This window comes from Drosophila willistoni (genome assembly GCF_018902025.1).
Source record: "Drosophila willistoni isolate 14030-0811.24 chromosome XR unlocalized genomic scaffold, UCI_dwil_1.1 Seg143, whole genome shotgun sequence".
In the NCBI taxonomy this organism is placed as follows: Eukaryota; Metazoa; Arthropoda; class Insecta; order Diptera; family Drosophilidae; genus Drosophila; species Drosophila willistoni.
The window spans coordinates 7,340,621-7,367,301 of NW_025814056.1; the positions used below are offsets into that span (position 1 = coordinate 7,340,621).

At 35.0% G+C, this 26,681-nt stretch overlaps 2 protein-coding genes across 3 annotated transcripts in view; one reads left to right on the forward strand and one right to left on the reverse strand.

Moving 5' to 3' along the window:
- LOC111518978 overlaps positions 1-17,206 on the reverse strand; it is a 37,611-nt gene extending 20,405 nt beyond the window's left edge. Inside the window, exons 1-2 of one of the 2 annotated variants that reach the window (XM_047011835.1) lie at positions 17,131-17,206; positions 16,073-17,074 (exon numbers count right to left, since the gene is read on the reverse strand). In XM_047011835.1, the coding sequence (XP_046867791.1) occupies positions 16,187-17,074; positions 17,131-17,166 (924 nt within the window). In that variant the 5' untranslated portion in view covers positions 17,167-17,206 and the 3' untranslated portion in view covers positions 16,073-16,186. Of the gene's footprint in view, positions 1-16,072; positions 17,075-17,130 lie in introns of those variants that run through there. The other variant, XM_023177467.2, reaches the window with a different exon arrangement.
- A 7,490-nt stretch (positions 17,207-24,696) lies between these two features.
- LOC111519000 lies at positions 24,697-25,835 on the forward strand. Its single transcript, XM_023177515.2, has 2 exons — positions 24,697-24,761; positions 24,818-25,835. Exons 1-2 carry the CDS (start codon positions 24,726-24,728, stop codon positions 25,697-25,699), a joined length of 918 nt encoding a protein of 305 aa, XP_023033283.2. The 5' UTR covers positions 24,697-24,725; the 3' UTR covers positions 25,700-25,835.
- Positions 25,836-26,681: the final 846 nt, after the last annotated feature.

Sequence of the window (26,681 nt, forward strand, 5' to 3'; positions counted from 1 at the left end):
TTTTGTTTTGTCGAATAAAATATTTTAATTTTGAGTTTACGAAAATTTCAATGACAAATTTCTATGGCCCCCCAAAATCAATAATAATCCTATATGTATATAATATATATCTATTCGAGATATATGTATGTACATACATACATGTGTATTTAATAAAGATAAAATACCAAAATAAGCTGAATTTTTAATTATTTCAAAGATCTAATTGACTGTTGGTACGATTATTTCAATACAAAGCTACTAAGATTAAGATTTTAAGATGGTTTACTTTAAAAATGGTTCCAAAAACTTGATTTTATGAAATCTTTTGATCAGTGGGTCCACGGAGTGGGAAATGAAGGACACTTTATCCATAAATCCTCGATTTTACCTATGAAGAAGTTCAAATTTTGAAATCCATTTTGAAATCCATTTTTACATTTGTTTTTAAGTTCACACATTTCAAACATTCAAAAAGTGAATGGCTTAGGAAGAAAAACTTATTATAACAGAAGTAACTTTTTTGGGGATCCACCAAAAGTAGAAACCTATTGAAACAACTGATGTTTAAAAGCGGTCCAAAAAGAGACCCAATAGGAATTGATTTGATCAGTTGGACATGCTACTTGGACACAGACCCGCACCTGCTCCATACATTTTATCACAAAATACTTTACTGACCTACATATGTATGTACAATGTATAAGATCGAATTTTTAGTACATTTTAATCATTTGCGGCAAAGTATGTGATTTATTAATAATTTAATAAAAGTTACTTCATATGTTCATCTCCTTTGCACACACACACGTAAAACACACAACAAAAAAAACAAACAAAAAACACTTTGCAACACTTCGGCAAAATGCCTCACACACACACAAACACGCCACACGCGCAGAAACACACACGGACACGATGCTCTCTCGTTTTTCTTGCGCTGCGCCTTTTCCGTTTTCTCTTTCGACTGCGCTCAGGCGCAACAGCGACGTCGACTGCGGCAGAGGTTGGGACGACGGCATTGCCAACATTAACTTTTTATGCCAAAAGTAGAAATTCTTTTGGTATTTACATACATAATGATGTACATATGTATGTATGCAAGTATGTACATATGTATGTACATATATTGCCAAAATCAGTTAGAACAATTAAATGTTTTATTTTTTTTGCGTTTAATTTAAGCCGCTATATTATTCACTTGCTATATGACACTTATGTACATATGTACATATGTATGTATGTATGTACATATGTAAAAACTTTAGCGAACCAACGCGTTGAGCGCCAAAATGAAACAAAAACAAATTAGCGGGATGTATTGACAAGAGAGGGAAAGACAGCTTCCTATGATCCCAGCAGAATTTGCTCCTTTGCTGATGTATGTATGTATACATATGTATGTACATAAATACATACTATTTTTTATAAACTGTTTGTTCATACATATGTACATGCATACATACATATGTACATATTTATAGTAAAAGGTTTTTTACATTTTCATATTTAATTGCAAAAACATAAACAAAACAAAGCATCAAACCTAACATAAATTTCGTTACCAATTTGGCGACATGACGAATCACGCTTCACTCACACACACGCATACTCCATGAGTTCTCTCTTTGCGCCTTTGCTATTCTATTTTCTCTTTCGACTGCGCTCAGGCGCAATATCGACGGCGCCCGCAGCGACGACAGCAATGTCTATTATTGGCTGCATTGCTTTTCGCTTTTCTTTTCAGAACGTGCAATGAAAATTTAGTTAATGCTTATTATTTTATTAATTTGTAACAGGTTTTATAATTTAATGCTTTGGTCACTAATCACATGCAAAAAACAAAACCAAAAAGAGAAACGCGCTGACTGGCAAAACTAAGAGAATGCAAAGGAGTAGGAGTTTTACAGAGAGCTTTATCTATGATCCAAACCGAATCTTGGCCTGTCCCGAAGTCGAAAATTGCGAAAAGTAACGGAAGTCGTGATCTTCAATTTATACATTTGTATGCACATACATATGTACATACATATGTACATACATTTATATTTATACTTATGTATGTATGTATGTACATATGTACATATGAAAATCTTTTGTACATACATATGTACATACATATGTGATTTGCTTTGCATATGTATTTATATCGTTAATTTCGAAACAGTTTATAAAAAGTTTTCACATCAAGTTGGATAAATATAAAATATGCATAAATCATCATAAACCATCAATTAATTAAAATATGGATATATTGTTTAGTAAAAGAAGAAAATAGTATTTTTTCATAAGTCAAATATTAATACATGAAATATCATACCAGAATGTTTTGCTGATAAGAAACTGCCCAAATTGCTTAAATCAGACATAAAGATGCATATATCTCGCTATAGAATTACATCCCGTCATAAAATGTTTCCTTTTTTTGAAAAGGGAATGCAGCTCATTAAATTTTTCATACGATTTGCTCACATTTCTAGCATTATTGTTCATATATGTACATATGAATGTAGGTGCATATAATGTATAATGACTCTTGGCTGAAACATTGTTTAACCATCTTTTCCACTAGCCACAGTCATCCACCGCTTACTATTCACCCATCTCATGCCACCCGCCACAGGCCACATCCAACATGCAACATGAACACGCGAATGTGCAACAAGCTGAAAAATTGCCAGTTGTAATCAATGCCCAGTCCATTGGGGGAAACTTCTATCTTTTGCCTTCTTCCTTTACCATCGAGCCGGTCTAGTCCGGTACGGTCCGTTTCGGACCATGCCCTTCACCTGCCCCACCACGACTCTAAATATGCTACTGGGCGCCAAAGCAGAACACACTAACCAAATTTCGTGTATCCAAAAGATTTACCATGTTGCGAGCAATTGATTTGGACCCGGCCAAAAACTAGGCACCACCTGCCTGAAGGCTAAGCCCAACGGAGTTGAAACAAACCCATACACATATGTACATACATATGTATGTACATACATATTCGAAGCGCAACCAAACCGGATCGAACGAAACCAGGAACCTAGAACAAAAGGCCACGTTTGTGTCAGCACATGAACATAAAAACTATATAAGATTTTAGGCAAATGTGAGTGACAAGCAAACTTGCGGAACGACAGGACGACGGGTATTATTGGCAGACGGGGGGAGGGGCAATCTGGATCTTTCATGCTGCGTGTTTGCAGTAGATTTTGAATGAAAGCTGATTACAGGACAGCAGTAAATCGCAGATTCTTTTAGGACATGTTTTTTTGTTTTGTCATCTATTACTGTTCTGGAGAAGTAGCTTAAATTTCACCCAGTTTTTTTTTTTTTTTTGCTGTAGACGTATAACCTATGACAATAGATATTAAACTAGACCCTGACCACAATTCAAACATATGCTATTAGCCATAAATAAATACATACATACTTATACATATGTATGTAAGTTGCTCCTTAAAATTGGTAATAAATTTACCTCTGTTAAGGGCTAACAGATAGCTCAAATGTGAATAACAGCACTCTGTTAATTCAGTTTGTGGAACTCAAAATGTGGTGCATACTTTTCGGCATATTTTGTGTGCTTATAATTTTTGAGCCAAATATTAATAATGCGAATTAAAGTAGAAATGTTTATGATTATTTTTCCAAAAATCAAAAAACTGAAAAAGTCGAACCATGAAATTTGTAAAAAATAATTTTTAAGACTCTTTTTTGCTTCTATTTATTAAACTAAAATATAATAATATTTTGTTTGGCTATTATAACGTAATGTCACAAAAGCGTCTTATTCAACTTACAAAATTATTTTAAAAACTTATTTCATTGTATGTGATTGCTTCAATTGTCAAAGCGCCATAGAAACAAATCAATTTTATGGCATTAATTACAATTTTAAAGCTAAATAAATGAAATTTGAAACTCACATTTAAAAATAGTTTCTTTTTTGCAATTGAGCCATGAATTTTATCTGTACCGCTAAAAATTAATTGCCTTTTTAATTGTTATTAAACTGTTTTGAACCATTAATTAACAAATACAAGTACATATAAATTAACTTGTTTCAAATTTACCCCAAATAACTGAATGTAGGTATACTATTATATAAGAAGAAGCAATTTGTATCTTTTTCAATCGAATAGTCTTTCATTTCATTATCCGAATCAATTGGTTACATATTTATTTATACCTTTATCATCTTACGTTTATATATAATACTTGTATTTATAATATTCTCTCAATATTTGGTGCCCAATTACGCCATATCTTGTGCGGAATTTCTTGGAACGTTTCTTAATAATTCCCAATAATTTTTAAATTGGGGTTCATTATTTAATTTATAAAGTTCTGTTTTTAAACCGTAATTTAAATTTCTTAACTTTTATATCATGCTTTAGCCAACCATACTGCTAATTGTTGTTCCCTACTTCAAACTACCTAAAAATTAAAGTTTGTGTTCCTAAGCAACATATCAATTTTGCGTGAAATGGGAAAAACGGAAGAAAAAGTCTTGTTTCCTCCTCCTCCACCTTCCTCTACTTCTACTTTAATACTGAGTGGACTCCTCGAAACTCAAAAGTTGTACTTAAAAAAGCGCAAAAATAATGTTAACTTTTATTTTGAAAAATGCAACAAGCAACTCATTGTATTAATATACAATTCAAAACATTTAAGGAAACAAATTGAATACCAATTTAATTTCTTGGCATTAGAATTAACACCTCACAACCTTTTAAGGTTATGTTTCTAAGTCTCTAAGTCTTCCAACTTTGATTAGCTGTTTTTTATACCCTCTGAAGTTTAAAGACTAGAAATATTAAAATAAAATAATATCCATTTATGCCAGGAAATCGTGCAAAGGGTACTAGGTAAACATTAGTTTACATGTACATACATGAAAATAAATATTCAAATGATGTTTATGTGGTTATGTTTTCATTTCTTTAGATGTGATGCAATTCTAAAATCCCATTACTTAAAGAGCGCAAATTCCTAAGAAGCACATCTCGCCCCAAAGGAAACAGATGAAGAAAGAAATTCTGCATACCAAGTTGCCGTTGCCGTTGCCATTGCCTTTGCCATTGGCTTGCTTCACTAATTTATTGTTCAGCCGGCCGGCAAAGTTGCCATGTGCTTCCCGCTGTTTTGTTGGGGCAGGTGCTTGCCATGTTTCAGTTGTTGTTTCTCTTCATATTATTATTGTTGTTGCTTCCCTTTTGGCGGCTGCCTTTTTGGCTTTCGCACTTGGTCGTAAATCGCGTTGCCTACTCTGCACCAAGTGGAGCCCACACGAGTGTGTGTCCTAGCGGGAGTTTGGGGTAGAAATGACATCTCCAGAAACGTCAGCTGTCAGCAGTTTGCGGCTTTTTGAAATGTGGAACACACGCGCTAAGAGCCATAGACACTAGAAGAGAGCCAGAGTAGCCGACTAAGGCCGAGAGAGAAAGAGAAAGAGAAAGAGAGAAAGTTAAGAGAAAGTCATGTGGAGAGGAAGAGCGCATATCCTTTTGACAAGAGAACCTAATAAATACCTTTGAGAGTCTCGCTGGAACTTCGGCTAACACAAATAACACAATAGACAATATTTAAGAGAACACCTTGTTTACTTAAGAGAAGAGGAAAGAGAATGCTAACAGATATTATTATTAATCATAATAACAAAGTTTATACAAATTTAAAATGCAATAAATTGCATGCAATATAATTCACATTTATCTATCTAACTTCAATGACTTGGCCAAATAAATGATTGTGATTAAAGTATTTATGGTTAATAAATAATTTCCCTTTTTAACAATCAAATGGTTAATAATTGTTTTCTAAGACCACGAATGTTTTGAAAACTTCGTTTATGTCAGGCATACGGCCGTACTGTCGTCATTATCCTCATCGTCATTGTCTCATCGTCATCGTGGTTGCTGCGAAGCACTTTTGGGAATGAAAGTGCCATTCGCATCATTCAGGCACGAATACTGTCGATTGTACGTGTCTCTGTGTGTGTGTGTGTGTGTGTGTGTCGGGACACCGACTCCGACTCTGGATACGTCTCCTACATACAATATAATACAATATTCTCACTTTCGGCTCCTATTCGGTTCGCATATTGGAAGCCATTCTGGTGACTGGTGACTGGCTGCCGACTGCCGACTGTTATCCTGCTGCTTGACTCCTTTAAACGAGGCTTCTGCCTCGGATCCGCCGATTCTCTGGCTGCAACGGCAACAGCAGTAACAGCAGCACCAGCAGCAGCACCAGCAGCAGCAGCAGGAAGCAAAAGTTGAATTTTTGCTGGCAAACTGTGTGCACTTGTCGCCATTCAGTTTTCAGTTGCAAACGAACAATTTAAGCGTAGAGTTCGAGAGTTCGGAGGAAACATTTTCCCCAAACGTCGCAGCCAACAAGCAAATTGTCACATTGAAAACATTCAAGCCAAATAGCTCTTAGCTAAATACCAACTAAAAGCAAATTTCCACTTACGAAAATTTTTCGTGTTATTTTCCTCAATTTGCTTTTGACTTCATTTTTTTTTGTTTTTTTTTTGTTAACTTGTTTTTTTTTTTGCGATACGTCGAAAGCAAAAAAAAAAAAAAAACCTCAAAACCAAAATAAATAAATATGTTAAAATTACAAAATATTTGGGAAAATATTGCGCTAGGTAAGGGTAAGTGTTTTGTATGTAGGAAATGTCTTAATTTTGATGACATCTGGAAATGATTTTCCTTTTTCTTTCAAAAACGAATTTCTAGTTAGTTTTGCTTTAATATTATGCTAAGTTAGTTAAACGACTTTCAAGTTCAAAAAAGTTTCTGCTTAAAACCAATTTAAGTTTTCAATTAGTTTAGTTAATTTGCTCAAAACAATACCAAACCAATAAAAATTACAAAGAAATGTATTTATAAAATATAAATATCGTGTGTGTCCACATTAAAAACAAAACGAATAATAAAAACAAACAAACCAAATACAACAGCAACAACAGCAGCAACAACAAGTGAAATTGTGAAAATTGATCAACTCTTATTTGAGCAATAAAATATTTATTGGCCATTGCCAATTGTTGGTCAAAATTTCTCCTCTAGGTAAGTGCAAATTTGTGTTTACACCCAACAAGAAAAAACAAAAAACAATAAACATAAAGCAAGACACAATAAAACTACAAATGATTTGTGTTATAGGTATATATATATGTATATATATTTTGTGTAAATTCTTTATAGCAAATTGTGAGCGACAAATAAAAGAGAAATGGCATTTACTTAATTGTGTAATGCACTTTTCTCAACGAACAGCAGGGAAAATGATTCTAACAATTTCTCATTTCGCCAGATGAAAATTCTTTCAATTTAAATGATATTCCATTTTATTGCTTGGCACACACGTTAAAACTATATTAAAATACTTTCGATTAAACTATGCAACTCATTGCATCAATGAAGTGGCCTCCAGAGGGGGCAGAGAATGAAGAGGAAGGATGAGAATGAGAGGAAAGTTGAGAGAGAAGTTGAGTGGAAAGTTGGGCCATTAGTTGAAGCTTTGTTCTGTTCAATCAATCAACAAAAAATAACAAAATTGCACTAAACATTTTACACAACAAAAAAAAAAAAGGAAAGAAAAACAGGGTAAAAGTGGGTGAAAGTATTTTAATTAAATACGAAATACTTAAGAGAATAAATCGCGTTTGTGTGTGTGCATGTTTACTGTGGGATTTTTTAGTTGTTTTGTGGCATGTGTTTTGTTGGCACATCGATTGTCATCAGAGAAAATGTTAAGTTAAATATACATATATAGAGAGGAAAGAGCTAAAGATGAAAATGGAAATGGGAGGCAAAGAGTGGAATCCCTCTTCAGGTGAAGTGCGAATTGAAGCGCCGCTTGAGTGCGACCAAAGAAAAGCTCACTGCTCAAGTGGAAAAGCGTTGAGAATCTCCGCAGAGGATGAAGAGTGAGTTCTTTTTTTGTTTTTTGTTGTTGTTTGTTTCTTAAATGGGTGGGAGGACAAATGGAAAACGATGCAAAATATGCAACCCACTAACCGGGCACAATAAGAAGCAACAACAATCATCTACAAACTGCAGCAGATGCTTTTGTCTGTCTCTGGGGATAAAAATTGAAATAAAAATATAACACCAACAACAACAACAATAGCAACAGCAAAATAGTAGAAAGCAAAAATAGGAAAAACTGTGAGCGAAATGAAAGAAATTGCTTAACAGCACCCAGAATGGTGTGTGTGTCTGGGTGTGTAAAAATGAAACAAGAAAATATGAAAATAAAAGCAAAGATGATATCGATGAGAATAGAGTATGGAGAATGTTGCCCTTGCTTGCTTTCCTCCTTATCCCCCGCCCCATTTTCTTTGCTGCTGATGATGCAGTTAAAGAAAGAATTATGAAAGTGGAAACGATGCAGCTTGTTGCCTAAAGGAATTCCGGAAGGATGTCAGGAAGTGTTTAAACCATGGCCCATCAAATTGATCATAGCAGAAATAGATATCCATACATATACATATATTTATACCGCAATCAAATCCATTTTAAATTGTTTGGACAATGGACAAAACCAAACACCTTAAGGAATAATCAGCTGCTTTTGATGGCCAAACAGATTTAAACGATACCCAGAACACAGAGTAAACCAAAATAGTGAGAATTATTCAGATTTATTGTTAAGATAAGTTGAGGTTCCTGCAAACTGTAGAAAGACATGATTAGATTAGACACAACAAGAAAGCCTAACTTTAGGCAAAAGTTCATCAATATAAAATTCATATATTCAATGATGAATAAATGAACCATTTTATCATTTCATTTCCATTCATTTCATGATTAATTTCCTTATTTAATATATTTAGCTTATGCTAGTTATATACACTTCAGAGTTTAGACTTATTATATGACTTTTCAGCTGAGATACAAAAATAATATTAAGAATTGTTTTGTACACGGCAAACAAAAATGGAATAGAATTACCTTGATAAGAGACTTAATACTGAGGCTTTTTGGGCAAACTACACAATAGTATTGAGTATTTGTAAAGATCACAATAACATCCTACCGTCGCAGCAGTTAGGATTTCGAAAAGAACGTAACACTGTAACATTCAATATAGTCCAAATCAAGAAAACAAAGTAAAAGGTGAAGGGTTCTTTTAGATAACCCTTCTAAAGCAGTATTTAGAATGTTTTTTTAATGCCATTTTTTTGCATATTTTTTCATCGAATTTAATCATTGTCCAAGTCTGGACAGATTTTGAATATACTCAATTTAGGACTTTGCTATAACAATTCATTTTGCTGCATCTATCAGCTGGCAGAACGCTTAAACATCAGAGTGGTATTATGCATTATCATTTGCTGAATACGATGAAACAATTGAGAATTCGAATACAAAACGATCGCAAGTGAATAAATTAAAAATGCAATACCAGAAACTTTTAGAGAAAATCACTCAAGACGAGGACGACAATCGACAAGGGTCAATGAAGCGCTTTGGTTGATTAAAGAAATTTTTGAAGGTGGCAAAAAAAAGGAAGAAATTGCATCATCATTAGTTTTGGTTGGATATATTTCAAGTAGTCGAGTCGATCTAAAGCTGGATAGAATTTTGTATTCGATGCACACCGCACGGAACAATTAACAAACGTAGAAAAAGACATTTCAAATTAACAGTAAATTACTAAGGATTCTGTTTTATAAGCATTAAACTTAATTTTCCAGTTATAGAAATAATCATTTAATCTTTTAATTTCAATATTGTCATATTGATTTGATGTATAGACCAAGTGTCAAAATTCTAACTACCTCAGCATTTTCTAATTCAATTCTTGTTCTGATTTTTAACTCCTCGAAAAAATGCTCTTTGCAAGATTGATTGCAAATCTATTTATAAGAAACGTTAAATAAAGATTTCTCTTGGTTAACTATCAAATTAATGATTTATTTTTTATATATTCACTGTAGTCGCGCTTAGACCGACTGCAGATTCAGTTCTTATCTATTAGTATGGTCCATCTTTCAAGCCCTTTAAGTGTGTTATATTATTAAGACTTTTATTTCAAGACTTTAACTAGTAACATAGATATGAAGTTTTGTCTTAATCTTTACTGCTTTTATATCCAACTGTTAGGCATGTCAACCGCAGCTTGACTAATAGTTGATGGCCAACGAGCACTGCTGTAGTACATAGACCACAAAGACTCACCTAGAAAGAGATATTTCGAGTTTTACACTTGTCATTTTCTATTTTTCGCTTTTAAAGTCAAAAGTGGAACTCAGAAAAGTGGTACTCAAAAAGCATGCTTTTAAATTTTGTGGGTTACTTCTATCAATAAACGAAAAGTACTCGATAAAAAAGAAGAGAGCGAACAAAAAAAAAGGAAAGAAATATTCTAGTCGTGATGAATATGGCCAATTTTGGAGGTCTGCGTGCCAAACGCCACCAATCGATTTGCATGACAAAACGAAATGTGAGAAATTGCCCAGCATAAAAAAAAAAAAAAGAAAATGTCAAAAAGGAAAATGGAAAATGGGCATTGCGGGGTAGGTAACCGGGAACTGACTTAAGGCGGCTTTCGATTTGTAACAATTATTGGTCGTTATGACTGCTGACTTTACTAGTTTGAAAGGTCTCCCACTCTCCCATCATTTCCCTGCACTTCATACTCCGTCCGGGACTTATTGCTTCCAATTATTGCACATTTTTGTGGGATACTTTGCGGCACGAATCGTCAGTGAATTCACCTCAATCCACCACTCAGGCTAATGCCTTTGAAATAATCATAATAAATATTATTGACATGCAAAAATGCCACAAAATGTCAGGAAATATTTATTACACTTTGAGGTCCGTCCGTCCGTCCGTCCGTCCGTCCGTCCGTCCGTCCGTCCGTCAGTTCTTTCCAGTTACATTCATATCATCATCATCATCAATCCCAACAAACGATATATATATATATATATATATATATATAAATATGTAACTATTCAATGGATAGGTAAAGCAAACAATTTTCGTGGTTTGAATTTGGAAATGTTGGCATTTTGGTTTTTTCCTCTTTTTTTTTTACGGTGTTCCATGAACGGCTGCTTGCAATTATGGCTAATTGATTTTGTCGCCTGCGTCTCTACAATTATATGGCATAGTTAATTCTAAGCGAAATATTCATCCTCCAATTTAGATTTTTGTATACTTTTGGTATATACATACATACATATACCCAGTGCGGGTCAAAAACTGACTTTAATTCGGTTCAGTCTGTTGTGTATTTTTAATTGAAATTCATGTTGACATTTTTATGGCTTTGGGTTTTGTTAGTTTTCCACCAGGCCAAAATCCATAGTTTTCGTTTAGTTTACGGTTTTCATTGGACCGTTCCCCGTATTCGATGGTCGGTGTTTCAGTTTTTCACCGCTGCTTTTCCAGTTTATTTATTTAAATTTATTGACTTTTGCTATTTGGCTTGTCATGCCGTTTAAAATTTCATTTTCATATCAATAAAAATGTACAACGGATGATAGAGTTTTTAACATATATGACCAATGCATATAGCATTTTAACTATCATTTAAAAACTTAATAAGAAAAATGCATTTTAACTCAACTTGAACTTTAGTTTACTTAATGAAAATGTGTACTCGGGGAATAGAGGATAACGGAATTCAAAATGAAACATTAAGCAGACTACCTAATTATAAGATTATAATAATTTATCTTGAAGCTTTTGAATATTGGATAGCCATGAAGATTGTTCTAGTTGTCAATTGGAATGAAGTGTTCTTAGCATGATTTCATTACCAGCTTAAGCTATTCTTGGGTTCAATCCTGTTGTCTTTTTTGATTGATTTAAGTTTTGGTAAACGTATGAGTTCATCTTGAGCGATTTGAATGAACGAATGATCATCCAAGTTCAGGGTATTCTTCAAGTTCATAAAGCAAACGCTTGAGGTATTGACTTTTATATCTTGGTTATGTCTAAAATTGATTCCTAATATGTATATCAAGATATGTATGTTTACATTTCATTTTAACTTTCAATTTGTATTTATTAAAATATCAAAACTGTTAAACATGCGCTTAACCAAATTTGAAGGGAGAACCCAAAGCTTGTATTAGAATTCATTTAATACAATTCATATACACTTAATTATACTAAAAGTACTTAAGCTTTCGATTCTTAGAGGGTTACGATTTAAGAGTGGCTTAAGCCTCATATATGTAGATATTTAAAAGTATCATCATCATGACAATTTTTTAATCATTTGGTAAATAAACTTAAGCTAAAAAGTTTCATTTGTTTATTCCCAACTAAAATATATTTCCTAGATTTTTATATAACAATAAGAGGTTTAGAGACGTTTGACTTTCGATTAATTGAATCGTTATACGATTAACGACTCAAATAATCGCATAAAGGTATGCAACAGTTTTTTGTTTTAACTATTAAATAAAAGAAAAAATCTAAAATATCAAAAAAATAAAACAAATAAAAAACCCAAAAGACGTTTTACCTACGGGCGAAGTCAAATTTGATTTATGGGCCCACAATTAATTTTTTGCCACAAACTCCCAAAAGGGGCCAATAATACTTCTCAAATTCAAGACGAGCTCAACTTTTTTGTTGGAGCTTTTTTATATCCTTTCATAATAGTGGCTTCCGTAGATAGGGGCATGTCCTGGTTCCACAGAAAAGAGGAACAGATTAACCACGATTTTGGTTGAATTGTTAATATTTTACACTCTATTATAGTCGCTTCTTGAAAATAACTCCATGATATAATAATATCTCCTCGTATATTTAAAGGTGAATGATTGAAAGATCAGACATTCGATATCGTGCAAGATCTGTTAGAAAGTTTATGATCGATTTGGAGACGACCTTTAACAGGAACTTGTTGACAATAAAAATTCCTACTTACATCGAACTTATAGCTTGAAATCGTCTTCTGCCTAAAAGATGTGAAATTCGGTTCATAAAAAGTTTTATTTATCCTTCATAGCTACAGAATGTAACCCTGTATATTGTATGATGTCCACTTCACTTATTTTATGTTATATTAATTATTTCAATGGAATAAAGCTTCGAATGCATTAAGGATGATGTTAAGATATAAATACTAAGTTTTTGTGTTGCATTTATGACCCTGACTTTTCTGATTTTTTTGCTTTAAATTTAACACAAACCTTGGAGCATGTAACTTAAACAATTGGTTGAGAAAGTAGAACCAATATGAACTATTTTGGTCAGCCATATAAAACCACATTGCGTATACGTAATTTCTGCGTTGCGTTAAAGCATTTACCAACACCTTCCAAGTCAAATCTGCCAACGCCGAATAAAAACCCATTAGCAAACATTTATACAAAAATTGTAATTTAGTTTAGAACATTAGAACTAGTTTTGAGACCCCCAGAGTCTTCGCTCATTTCCGTTCACAATAGACGAACACTTTGGAGGCCATTTCCTCTTATTGGATTACATTAATACATATGATTAACATTTAAACATTATTTACAAAAATACAACTAGATGTTCCCCTTTGTATACACTGGCTTTCAATATTCATGTTTTACTTTCACTTTTAATCCATGTGCTAGAAAATTAAAAGTGCCTAAAGTAAGCCGAAACTTTTCGCTTATTTCGTCGAAACAAACCGCTTGAAAAGGCAATTTAAATAACCACAAAATAAAAACACGATCTTCATTTGTTGCAAGACCCACATAGCTAAGTTAGTTGTTTTTGACATAAGTAAGGTTGCATTTCAGATTTCATTACCGTATCTGATTTGTTGCCACTTCAGATAAACACGGTGTTTAACGCAACGACTAGGCACAAATTAGAAGACAGGTGCAAATGGGCGCTAGTTTAGGTATCAAAGGTCATATTCCTTTGCTAAGAAGGTTTCTAGCTTTGTTCCTACCTAAATATTCAGCTGATGAATGATATATCCGGATAGTACGTGAATTCAAAGTAATTGTAAACTTTATAGGTTACTCAAAATATTTGTTAACATGACCAAAGCATTTGCGTGGGGAATCTAACATCAATTTAACGTTAAGCTATTGTCCTCGAAATCGGACAGGACATTCTATAAATGATTCTGGCTTAGCGAGTAAGCCAATTCACTTAATTACTTGGTCTAAACTATCTAGAGAGCAATATGTGTGTGGCGTTTAAAGATGGAGTTGAAGCAAAAAAAAGAGATATAATAAAATGGAATGAAAAAATTCATTTATGCCCTAGCATCCATATATTGTCAATATATTGTGATCTCTCTTGCTGTCTCATTCTGGCGTTTCCCTTTGCCTATACCTTCCTCCTTGTATGCATGTAGATGTTCTCATGACAGGCCACAAAAAACTGCCTCTAGCCCTTGCCCCATAGTTCGTTTGGAACGTACGAGTTCGCGAGTTTTTCGGTATGGAAACTCGAGGCGGATTCGCGATGAAGTTTTCGCTCGTTTCAATAGCCAACAGGCATTGGGCACACAAAAGCGCGTAAGCGTATTATTAATGGCCTGCATGGAGGATAAGGAGACAGCAGGAGGTATGAGAATGGTTGGATGTAAAGGGGAAGAGCAAGAGGCAAAGAGAGAACGGGGGCCACGCTAGGTAGTATGTGTGCTGATGGTTTCAATTGTGCTCAACATACACACACTCACACACACACACGCAGACACAGCTGTCCAGTTCATATTTACTGCTTGTCCCGATTTTTGGTCAACATTACGGTCCAATGGGGAATTGTCATGGCTAGGGGAATGGGAGAACAATTCTGGCCCTCGACACTGGCTCGAACGAACGATGGCTCTGGCACTAGGCATGGATGCATCGCTGTATTCCCACAATCTATCTATCCAAAAAATAAAGCAATATTCCATGGAAGAAGAATTTTTTGGTGAAAATTCAATTTTGCTCGCCCTTGTGTATGAAGTGAGTGGCGAGGGCGGTAGCGGGGACGGGGACGGGAAGGTTGACAAGGTGCGAGGGTGAGCCAGTGAATGTAGCTCATTTTTCACTTTTGACCAACAAATATTTGGCAAATTAATTAAATTGTTTGTATGAAAATCGTCATAAACTGTAATAGGCGAGTTATCCCATTGATTTACCCATTGATTTAATGAAATTTTCTCTTCTCCTTTACTCACTCTCTCTCTCTCTCTCTCTCTCTCTCTCTCTCTCTCTCTCTCTCTATCTCTCTCTGTGCCGCTACGTCACGTCATAATTTTGCTTACATTTTGTATTCTCGTTTACGTTTTACGCGTATTGTTCTGTTGTGTTTTATGCTCAATCAACGTTTAATTAATTATAAATACCTATAAAATGTGTATTCATATTGATAGTTTAATGCAATTTAATTAAATAAAAAACAAACAAAAGCCAGCAAAGAAAATGAAAAACAAAAAATATTCCACAAATGTAAATCGATCTTGAAGTACTCTATCCATGCGAATGGAATCACTTTCATGTGTTGTCAATTGAACTATAAAATTGGAATATTAACACACAGATGCGCACACTGTCGCCCCTAGCGTTAAGTATTCAATTCCGACTTGTTTGTCAGCCAATGATATTTACCCAAAATCGTTTAATTTTTAATGAAATTTTCTATTAATTTTTATACCCTTGCAAAAAGGGTATATTAATTTTGGTCAAAAGTGTGCAACGCATAGAAGGAAGCTTCTCCGACCATATAAAGTATTTATATTTCTTGATCAGCACGACGAGACGAGTTTATATAGCCATGTCCGTCCGTCCGTCCGTCTGTCCGTCCGTCGTCTGGATCAACGGAAACTCCTTCTGGACCGTTAAAGCTACAGAGTTCAAATTTAGCATGTAGGCTTGTATATACTGCAGGGGTTATATATCTCGGACTCAGCCGGATCGGACCACTATATCATATAGCTCCCATATAAACGGCAAAGTCATGAACAGTGACTTTTCTCAATAACTTTGTTATTTTCTAAACTATTGTCATGAAATTTAATATTTGTTAGTTTATTACACCTATAAACTGTGCCAAATTTGATCAAGATTGGGTGACTATATCATTATATTTTTTTTATTATATTTTATTATTTTTCTATCATGATAAACTATTTGACCGTTGCCAGTCAGAATAATCGGTAGGCAAACGAATCTGCCGTAATCGTAACTTTTTTTTTAGCATTTCAAAATATAAAGCGAGATATCGATAAAATAAAAATATATAAAACTCATCTAATCGCGAAACTCGAATACGATCGTCCAAAAACATAGTTTAAGGCAGTTGAATCTCTCCTTGATGATATCCGCACTGTCCGCATCCATCCAGATGTAAACCTGTTCATTGGGGCGAATATTTGTGACTGTAGGGGGTACATATTCCCGGCTCACGACAGCCCACTTCTCCGTCTTTATACCAGAGTTCTGCTGTTCGAGGAGCGTGAAAATTCGCAGCAAACAAGTCTCTACCTTTGGCCAAGTAACTGTGGCCGCTGTCAGGTGCAGGAAGTCTATAAAACCAGCGGCCTCATAGAGCCCTATAGAACACACGCTGCTCGCCACCCATTCCCTGGTCTCTTCGTTGTCCGCTGCGATGTACAGCCGGCCATGGTATTCAGCGACCGGAGTGACATCATTGAAATCTAAGCTCCGAACGTCTCCGAAACGCAAAAATTTACCAAAGAACCCTTTGAACAGATCGCAAAAGTTCTTTGCGCATTCGGAGGCAGAAACTATCACAACAAACGGCCTCTTCTCTGGCAGGATGTTCATGTACGGCGGATGCTGAACATTTGTAACATCCGGTTCCATTTCCATTTCAGATTTATCTTCAACTTCGATACTTGAGTCTGACACCGAATTATCGACTAATGGAAGCTCGATATCCTCGGCCTCAAGAGAAAATCGTATCAAGCACACAAAATTGTTGCCTTCATAGCAAGACACAATCGGCTTAATTTGTTCGTTGTTGCCTAGACCAGCAACTTCGGTTAAAAGAACTGAATCGGCCAACGTTACATCAGAAGTACAAATCTCCAATGTTCCCTGAATATTGAGAAGACTCTGCAGCTCTCTCTTAAGCTCGTATATGCTAGCTGAGATCGGGAGCTTCATAACCAATTGCTGGAAAAGAACACTTGGTCACGATTATGAAAAGTAATATCCTCACGTTTACTAACCTCTCCGGATTCCATGATCAATTGAACAGTCAACATATTTTCACTTTTTCTCTTTTTTAATATTTAGAATTAAAGCAAAGTTTTTGTTTTATTTTTGATGTTGACTGTATGAGTTTACGAAGTAGAATGATTGAAGTACTGTACCCCCTTGACCAGGTCGAATTTTACAAACATCCCAGGCCTTCTTGGATCTCAAAAATATGTGAATTGCTTCCGTCTAGCCGAAAGTACTAGATACTTTCGAAAATAAGCTGAGCAATTGTCATATATTTCTGTCTCTTTTTATACCCTTGCAAAAAGGGTATATTAATTTTGGTCAAAAGTGTGCAACGGATAGAAGGAAGCATCTCCTACCATATAAAGTATATATATTCTCAGCATGACGAGACGAGTTCAAATCGCCATGTCCGTCCGTCCGTCCGTCTGGATCAACGCAAATTCCTCCTAGACCGTTAAAAAGCTACAGAGCTGAAATTTTGCATGTAGGCTTGTATATACTGCAGGGGTTATATATCTCGGATTCAGCCGGATCGGACCACTATATCATATATCTCCCATACAAATGTCAAAGTCACGAACTGTGACTTTTCTCAATACCTTCGTTATTTTCTGAGCTATTGTCGAAATTTAATATTAGTGAGTTTCTTACACATATAAACGACTATGCCAAATTTGATCAAGATCGAATGACTATATCATATAGCTCCCATAGGAACGATCTTTCGAAAACACTTTTGTCAATAACTTCGTTACTTTTGACGCGATTGCTTTCAAATTAAACATTTGTTAGCTTAATCTACCTGTTAATGACTGTGCCGAATTTGATAAAGATCGGGTAAATATATCATAGAGGTCCCACAGGAACGATCGGTGGAAAGCAGTGACTTTGATCATAATCTTCGTTATTTCCTATGCTAAGATTGTAGGCCGTTCTTTCGGAAACATTAGCCTTTTTAGCTTAAACGTTTTTCCACTTTGATGGCTATAGGTAAGGAAAGAGTTACTAAAAAAGTTGCAAGGGTATACAAACTTTGACGCGGTCGAAGTTAGCCCCGGCCCTCTGGTTTTTTATTACTTTGTTGTTTAATTAAATAAGATTTAAATAAGGTATTAAATAAAATGTATGTAGATATATATATCAATGCAGTTTAAGAGTTTTATAGTCATAACTTGCGAAATATTTTTAGATAATTGTCATTTTCATCTTAATCTTAATACACATGTTTGTTTCAGCGCTTGGAAAATTGTTTTTATTGAAATCGCCTAAATAAATCTATTTTGTTGCTAAAAAATAATAACGTCAATGTAAATGTTTAATTTGTTTTTCGAGTTTATTCGGGTTAAAATAAAACACATAATTTTTTCGAGATTTATATCTCCAAATATATGCCCAACCAGCATTTGAAAAATTGTTTTATCAGAAATGAAATGATTATTTTCATACTTTTTTAATAAGGCACAAAAATATCTCTTCTAAATGCTGAAAATCTGATTTAAATAAAGAACAATAACGAAAATTAAGGTTAACGTCGTATTTAATCATAAAATATAACTGATTAAATGATTAGAAACTGATTAAAAAGAAAGAACTTCAACTAGGTTATGGCTAGAAGCATTTTCTTTCGACAAAGAAATCATTTATGCTTAGAAAATGAACTCATTATGTATCTAGAAGCAATTTAATCAGAAAGATGATTGACAAAGGATTCGAAAAAGATTCGAGTATGATCAGAAACTTTATAAAACACTGTCTTTATATTATAATTATAGAGCTCCTACTAACATTTAGTAGTAGGATAATTATAGAGCTCCTTACTAACATTTAGTAGGTATTCCCTAATTAGAAAATAGTTTATAAATTTGCAATACTGTTAAGTATATAGAGAAGATATATGTAAAGGTATAAACATTTTATAGATTAACAAAAGCTTGCAAATACTTTAAGTGCATTAAAATAATAAAATAAAATTGTGTAGAGTAGATGTCATAAAGCTGAAATAACTCTTATCCTGGCATATATAATAATAATATATAGAATATAAGCTATATACATACATACATACATACATATGTCAATATGAAGATATGTATATATGCAGATGGAGAGAGTTGTTGTGTGCTGTCATCATTTTTCTTCATTAAGTGCCAATAAGAGAAAACAATCAACAATAATTGTAAATACTGGAAAATTTCAAATGATTTACATGATGACTGCAGTTACAGATGACTCGATATGTTTCAATATGTACTTACACACACACATATACATTGTATGTAGATAAAGTATATATATATATTTTTGGTTTTATTCGATGTTTCATTGGTTCTTTAATTACTTGACGGAAATCGGTCTATAGCGGGAGAGAGAGAGAGAGAGGGATAAAAAGGGAACCAGGCTATGCATCAAAGGATCTTTCTGTTCTCTCATAATTAATTTATTATTCAGTTCGCGTTAATGCGCTGCGTATTAATATTAATAATATAAAATAAAATATATATGCATACTCTTTACGAGTCTGTGTGTGTGTGTGTGTATGTGTGTGAATCTTGCGGCAACGTTTGACAATTATTAATTTATAGGCAAGGACTTTATCCACTAACCCCACCTGCTATCATCATCCCCTCTGAATCCCTACGTCACCATTGTCCACATACCCTTCCGCCAACTGAACAGTTTAATTGTTTTCCACATTCCAAAAGGCATAATGCAATGTCAGCGAAATTGTTTGGTTGCCTGATTTCTGATTGACATGATCTGACAGTTCGAATCGCCCATTAATTGCCCGATGAAAGATACAAAATTTGCCTCAATTATTAAAAGATGCCTACGCAGAGTTGCTTAACCTGTCGATTGACAACTCGCGAACTTTCAAAAATTCATCATTAAACAGTTGCCATCCAAAGTAGATGGAGGACCCTTTTAAAGTTTATTAGCTAGCAATATTTAAATTGATATTCCCATTAAAAACTTGAAAAGCTTTCCCTTTAAAATCATAAATTCTGGTATATATTTCAAGGAATTTTGCATACCCTTTTTCTCTTTTTTTTTTTGTTGTCTATAAAATGGCAAACGGCCTAATAAAGATGTTAGCCATGTACATAGAGAAAAAAGGCAAAGACAAAAATATGAATGTAAATCCTGAGAAACTAAGCTCATGCATAAACGAAGAGCAAAAGGACACCAAATAAGAGCAGTGTAGGAGGAAGATGGGTGACAACAAAAATAAAAAAAAAAAAACAAATAAAACACTCTAGATTCAAGAAGATGCTGGAAAGTGAGTAAGAGAGAGATAGAGAAAGAGAGTAAGTTTTTGGTGATGGCCATTGCAGTTTAAATGTTCATCAAAAGGCCTTAAGAAATGTTTTTATTTTCAGTGACAGGACACACACACAGAGAAAGAGAGACAGACTCACACTTGGATCTGGTGGATATGTGTGCATGTTCTAGTTGCATTTTGTCCAGGAAAACTTTTGCCAAAGTCCAAGTATAGCATAAAAAATAGAAGAAACTTTATCTGTGGTTTTGCATTGTATGCATATGTTGGTATTCCCCCCCTTTGTCCCTAGTGCCAGCACCCCTCTCCCCCTTTAACCATTCCCATCCCCTGTTTATCTATCTCATTCTATGTGGGTTTCACTCGCTCTCTGTGTGTCTGTCTGTCTGTCTGTCTGCCTGCCTGCCTCCTGTGCTTAGTCATTGTCTTTTGCGTACAACTTCCGTCTGCCATTCCAATGCGACTTGACGTTGGCTATGGTTTCCCCCTCCACCCCTGCTCCTTGTATAGTGTCTCACACGTTCCGTATCCCTCAATCCTCACCGCGTTTCCTCACAGTTGTCCCCTTGCCCTTAGCCTTATTCTAACCAGTAAACTGACTACGCAAATGTCTAGTCCAAAAAAAAATTTACCATTGCATACTTTTGCGTGGAATTTCAAATATTTTTCTTGTTGCTGTTGCTGTATTTGGTTTTTTTTTTTTTTTGTTTTACGGTTTTTGGTCTTTTGAGTAAAAACAAAAATATTTTTGCAATGTGCGGTAAAAAAATTTATATGTGTGTGTAACAACGAAGCAAAGGGAGAAAGGAGGGATAGCAAGGCAGAGAGAAAGCGAGAAAAAGAGAAAGAGAGGGTGAGAGAAGCGAAACACATTGTGGTAAATTAGGAAATATTGCCCAGATGGAGGCACCGTGACGGTAATATGAAATTCAGACACTTGAGCTGACTAAGCAGGTGATAGATGATGTAGTGAAAACATAAATTGGATCTTGCCCATTTTGGCAACATTATTTCATCAGAGAAAAGAAAAACACTAACACTAACAACAACAACAAAATGCATAGTAAGGCTTCAAAAGCAACTAAACAAATGAACTTTAGTTAAAGTTAATCTCCTTATGACATCAAGTTCGTACTTTAATAGGGGCTTAAAGGCAAAAGGTTGAAACGAACAGAGTAAATATGAAGATTGAGAAAGACTATTTCAAGGCTTCAAGTACATTAAAGCCAATTGCCAATCTGTTTGTCTGGAACTCATTTTAACATTTTTGAATTTGGGCTTTTAATAATGTTGGTAAATTCCAAGAATTCTACAGGTAAATTGCTTTCACTCTATATCAGTCTTGTCTTGAGATTGTGAGCCATACAGCAGACTAAACCTGCTGCAGATCTTTTTTTAGAGAGAGAGAGAGAAATCATAAGTAATATTATTTATAAATTTCTCATTTAAACTTGTTCTTTTTCTTACTATGCGCATGTAAATGTAAATTTTGTGGGCGTTTGCAGTTCAATTAACTTTTGGCCAACAAATCAACAAACACAAAAAAAAAAGGGTAAAAGACAGAACAACAAAAGAACAAGAACCGATACAACTACAACAACAACATTAACAACCACCAAAAACCGATACAGAAAAGCGCCAAACTATATATATATACACACACACACACACACACATAAAAAATAAGAACCCAGAGAAACAAAACGAAAATAAACAAAAAACAAGTTGCTAAAACAGTTTAAACTTTTTGGCTCATGCCAGACAATACTTTGAGTGCTGGAGGTGACGGTGGTGCATGATGGGCAAAAGGAGGGGACAAGGGATAAGCACGGAAATGGGGGAATACTTATACTCTTCATTGACATGCAATGCAATGCAATGCAATGCAAGCCAACCAGTTTCAGGCAGCTCTCCTCCTAGTTGTCCTGCCATTTAACCGCTACTTGTCTACTACTTTAACCTATATAACAGAGCTCTATAATTTAAATAGGGGAAAACTCTACTCCTTGAGATATATGTACTTAACTATGGCAAACAAACAAAAGCGTTTAAAGAAAAGGCCGAGAAATCTGAAATAATTTTTGGAGATTAAAACTGGTTTCGATGGCATTGATGGTGACCCCTATGTGTGAATTGTGGGGGCAATAGGATGGCAGCTATCAATTATTTATTTTTATTTCTAGTTTTCTGTTTTTTTCTTTTTTTGGCTGTGCCCATTGCTTCTGATCTGATCCCTTGTTTGCTAATGTGTGATTTTGATTGATATTTGACGTTTATGCTTTCGGTCCTGCGCTTCGTTCGTTATGTTGTTTATTTGCACACATTTGAAGGCTAACAACCTTTTCCCTGTTCTATTCCTATACGGCGAAACTCAGTTTCTCCCCCTTCTATCCCCATCAAGTTGCTTACTACACCCACTTATATACACACACACACACACACATACTCTCATAGAGGAAAGTTACTCTCCAACGACGTCAACAAACAATTTTCGACATTTCAACATTCATTAATCAAAACGGAAATTATGGGGGAACATACACACACACACACACACACACACACACATAGACACAGACACTCACACACAACACCAACAATTGTGTGCACTGAAGTGTGCTAGAGACTTGAGCAAATTTTATAGCTTGATTTTGTAAGAGAAGGCATGGAGGTGGATTGGCGTATCAGGGGATTTAATTTCAAAACTAAAAGAGTTAAGAGTAACATGGTAAGCTATTGCAGCAAATTAAAGTATGTAGATATTATGGCAAGTTTAAGTCCAAACAATCTCCAATAATAGAATTCGAGTGATGTGTAACGTAGTTTTGATTCACAGATGTATAAAATAGTCTAATAATATGGATCCGTATACGAACTCTACAAACTCTTCATAAAACTTTCCAACAACGCTTTTGTTCAAAGCGGAAACATAACTTTTGTATTAGTTCTACAAAGTCTCCACAATTATAGATAACTCCATATATGACACAAACTGAGTTTTCAACTCATAATTTAGGCTTCAAGGTCAAAACAAACTGCTTGTACAAAGTCTCCACAATTCTAGATAACTCTACAGATGACACAAATTGAGTATCTAACTCTGAACTTGGGTTTCAACCACAAATTAAAGTGATTGTATAAAGTCTACAAAGTCTCCACAATTTTATGTAATACTCTAGAGTCTAGACGAAAAAAGTCGGGTATCCAGCTCTTAACTTGGGCTTCAAGGATAAAATAAAGTGATTGTAAAAAGTCTCCACAAAATTATATAGCTTCACAGATAAAACAAATTGAGTGTTCCACTCATAAAAAAGTCTACAAACTCTCTACAGTTTCATACAAGAGTATAGTTACCACAAACAAAATTTCTAACTCATAACTTAGACTTTAACAAAAAAATGAAACCAGAGGGCCAGGGCTAACTTCGACCGCGTCAAAGTTTGTATACCCTTGCAACTTTTTTGGTAACTCTTTCCTTATAATGATGGCTATAGCCATCAAAGTGGAAAAACGTTAACGTAGATACAAAGGCTAATGTTTGCGAAAGAACGGCCTACAATCTTAGCATAGGAAATAACGAAGATATTGATCAAACTCACTGTTTTCCACCAAACGTTCCTATGGGAGCTATATGATATAGTCACCCGATCTTGATCAAATTTATTATTTATTTAGTTTATATGTTTAATAATCTCACTAATATTAAATTTCACGACAATAGCTCAGAAAATAACGAAGTTATTGAGAAAAGTCACAGTCCGTGACTTTGACGTTTGTATGGGAGATATATGATATTGTGATACGATCCGGCTGAATCCAAGATATACAACCCCTGCAGTATATACAAACCTACATGCAAAATTTCAGCTCTGTAGCTCTTACAGTCTAGAAGGAGTTTGCGCTGATCCAGACGGACGGACAGACAGATAGACGGACACGGCTATTTGAACTCGTCTCGTCGTGCTGATCAAGAATATATATACTTTATATGGTAGGAGATGCTTCCTTCTATGCGCTACACACTTCTGACTAAAATTAATATACCCTTTTTGCAAGGGTATAAAAAGAGACAGAAATATTTGACAATTGCTTACTGCTCAGCTTATTTTCGAAAGTATCTAGTACTTTCGACTAGACGGAAGCAATTCACATATTTTTGAGATCCAAGAAGGCCTGGGATGTTTGTAAAATTCGACCTGGTCAAGGGGGTACAGTACTTCAATCATTCTACTTCGTAAACTCATACAGTCAACATCAAAAATTAAACAAAACTTTGCTTTAATTCTGAATTTTAAAAAAGAGAAAAACAAAAGTGAAAATATGTTGACTGTTCAATTGATCATGGAATCCGGAGAGGTTAGTAAACGTGAGGATATTACTTTTCATAATCGTGACCAATTGTTCTTTTCCAGCAATTGGTTATGCAGCTCCCGATCTCAGCTAGTATATACGAACTTAAGAGAGAGCTGCAGAGTCTTCTCAATATTCAGGAACCATTGGAGATTTGTACTTCTGATGTAACGTTGGCCGATTCAGTTCTTTTGACAGAAATTGCTGGTCTAGGCAACAACGAACAAATTAAGCCGATTGTGTCTTGCTATGAAGGCAACAATTTTGTGTGCTTGATACGATTTTCTCTTGAGGCCGAGGATATCGAGCTTCCATTAGTCGATAATTCGGTGTCAGACTCAAGTATCGAAGTTAAAGTTGAATCTGAAATGGAAATGGAACCGGATGTTACAACTGGTCAGCACCCGCCATACATGAACATCCTGCCAGAGAAGAGGCCGTTTATTGTGGTAGTTTCTTCATGCGCAAAGAACTTTTCCGATCTGTTCGAAGGGTTCTTTGATATACTTTTGCGTTTCGGAGACGTTCGGAGCTTAGATTTCAATGATGTCACTCCGGTCGCTGAATACCATGGCCGGCTGTACATCGCAGCGGCCAACGAAGCCACCAGGGAATGGGTGGCGAGCAGCGTGTGTTCTATAGGGCTCTATGAGGCCGCTGGTTTTATAGACTTCCTGCACCTGACAGCGGCCAGAGTTACTTGGCCAAAGGTAGAGACTTGTTTACTGCGAATTTTCACGCTCCTCGAACAGCAGAACTGTGGTATAAAGACGGAGAAGTGGGCTGTGGTGAGCCGGGAATATGTACCCCCTACAGTCACAAATGTTTGCCCCAATGAACAGGTTTACATCTGGATGGATGCGGACAGTGCGGATATCATCAAGGAGAGATTCAACTGCCTTAAACTATGTTTTTGGACGATCGAGTTTGAGTTTTGCGACTAGATGACCCATATATATTTTTTATTTTATCGAATTTACATTTTGAAATGTTAAAAAAAAGTTACGATTACGGCAGACTCGTTTGCCTACCGATTATTCTGACTTATCGTAATAGAAAAATAATGAAATATAATAATAATTTATGGACTTTGCTTTACTACCGAAACGTTGTCAAGTGAATTTTCAAACTCACTGTTTTCCCCTGATCGTTGATATGGGAGCTATATGATATAGTGGTCCGATCCAGCTGAATCCGAAATATACAACCCCTGCAGTATATACAAGACTAAATACATGCTAAATTTTAACTCTGTAGCTCTAACGGTCTAGGAGGAATTTGCGTTGATCCAGACGGACGGACATGGCTATATGAACTCGTCTCGTCATGCTGATCAAGAATATATATACTTTATATGGTCGGAGATGCTTCCTTCTATGCGTTGCACACTTTTGACCAAAATTAATATACCCTTTTTGCAAGGGTATAAAAAATTTTACAACGTCTCCAGAAGACAAAAATTTGAAGTTGTAATTGTTGTAAAAAGACTACAAAGTCTCCACAGTTTTGTTTAATTTTCTTAATGACACGAATTGTGTATCCAACTCAAGACTTTGGCTTTAAGGATAAATTAAAGTGGTTTTACAAAGTCTCCACAATTCTTTTTAAGTCTCTAGATGACCCAAATTGAGTTAAATAACTTATAACAAAGGCTTAAAGGGCAAATTATAGTAGTTGTACCAAGTCTACAAAATCTCCAAAATGTTTTCAACATGAGCTGATATATTTGTAAAGATTCTAACGAGATGAGATTATTATATAGAATTTATAAAGAGTCTCTGACTGGCCATTTGGAGCTCTAGTTTTGGCAAAATGGTTGACAATGGGAAACATTTGCTTAAAGCTCTCCAAAAATTCGAAATGTGCCACCAACTTTGCCTCTTATTTGACACCAGAGTTCTATATCAAACAATTGTAAAACGCTAA

Bases quoted from the DNA above. Each gene is read 5' to 3' on its own strand.
- LOC111519000 (XM_023177515.2), top strand. From the start codon at position 24,726: ATGTTGACTGTTCAATTGATCATGGAATCCGGAGAG. The intron at 24,762-24,817 runs GTTAGTAAACGT...GTTCTTTTCCAG, and splicing joins TGATCATGGAATCCGGAGAG to CAATTGGTTATGCAGCTCCC.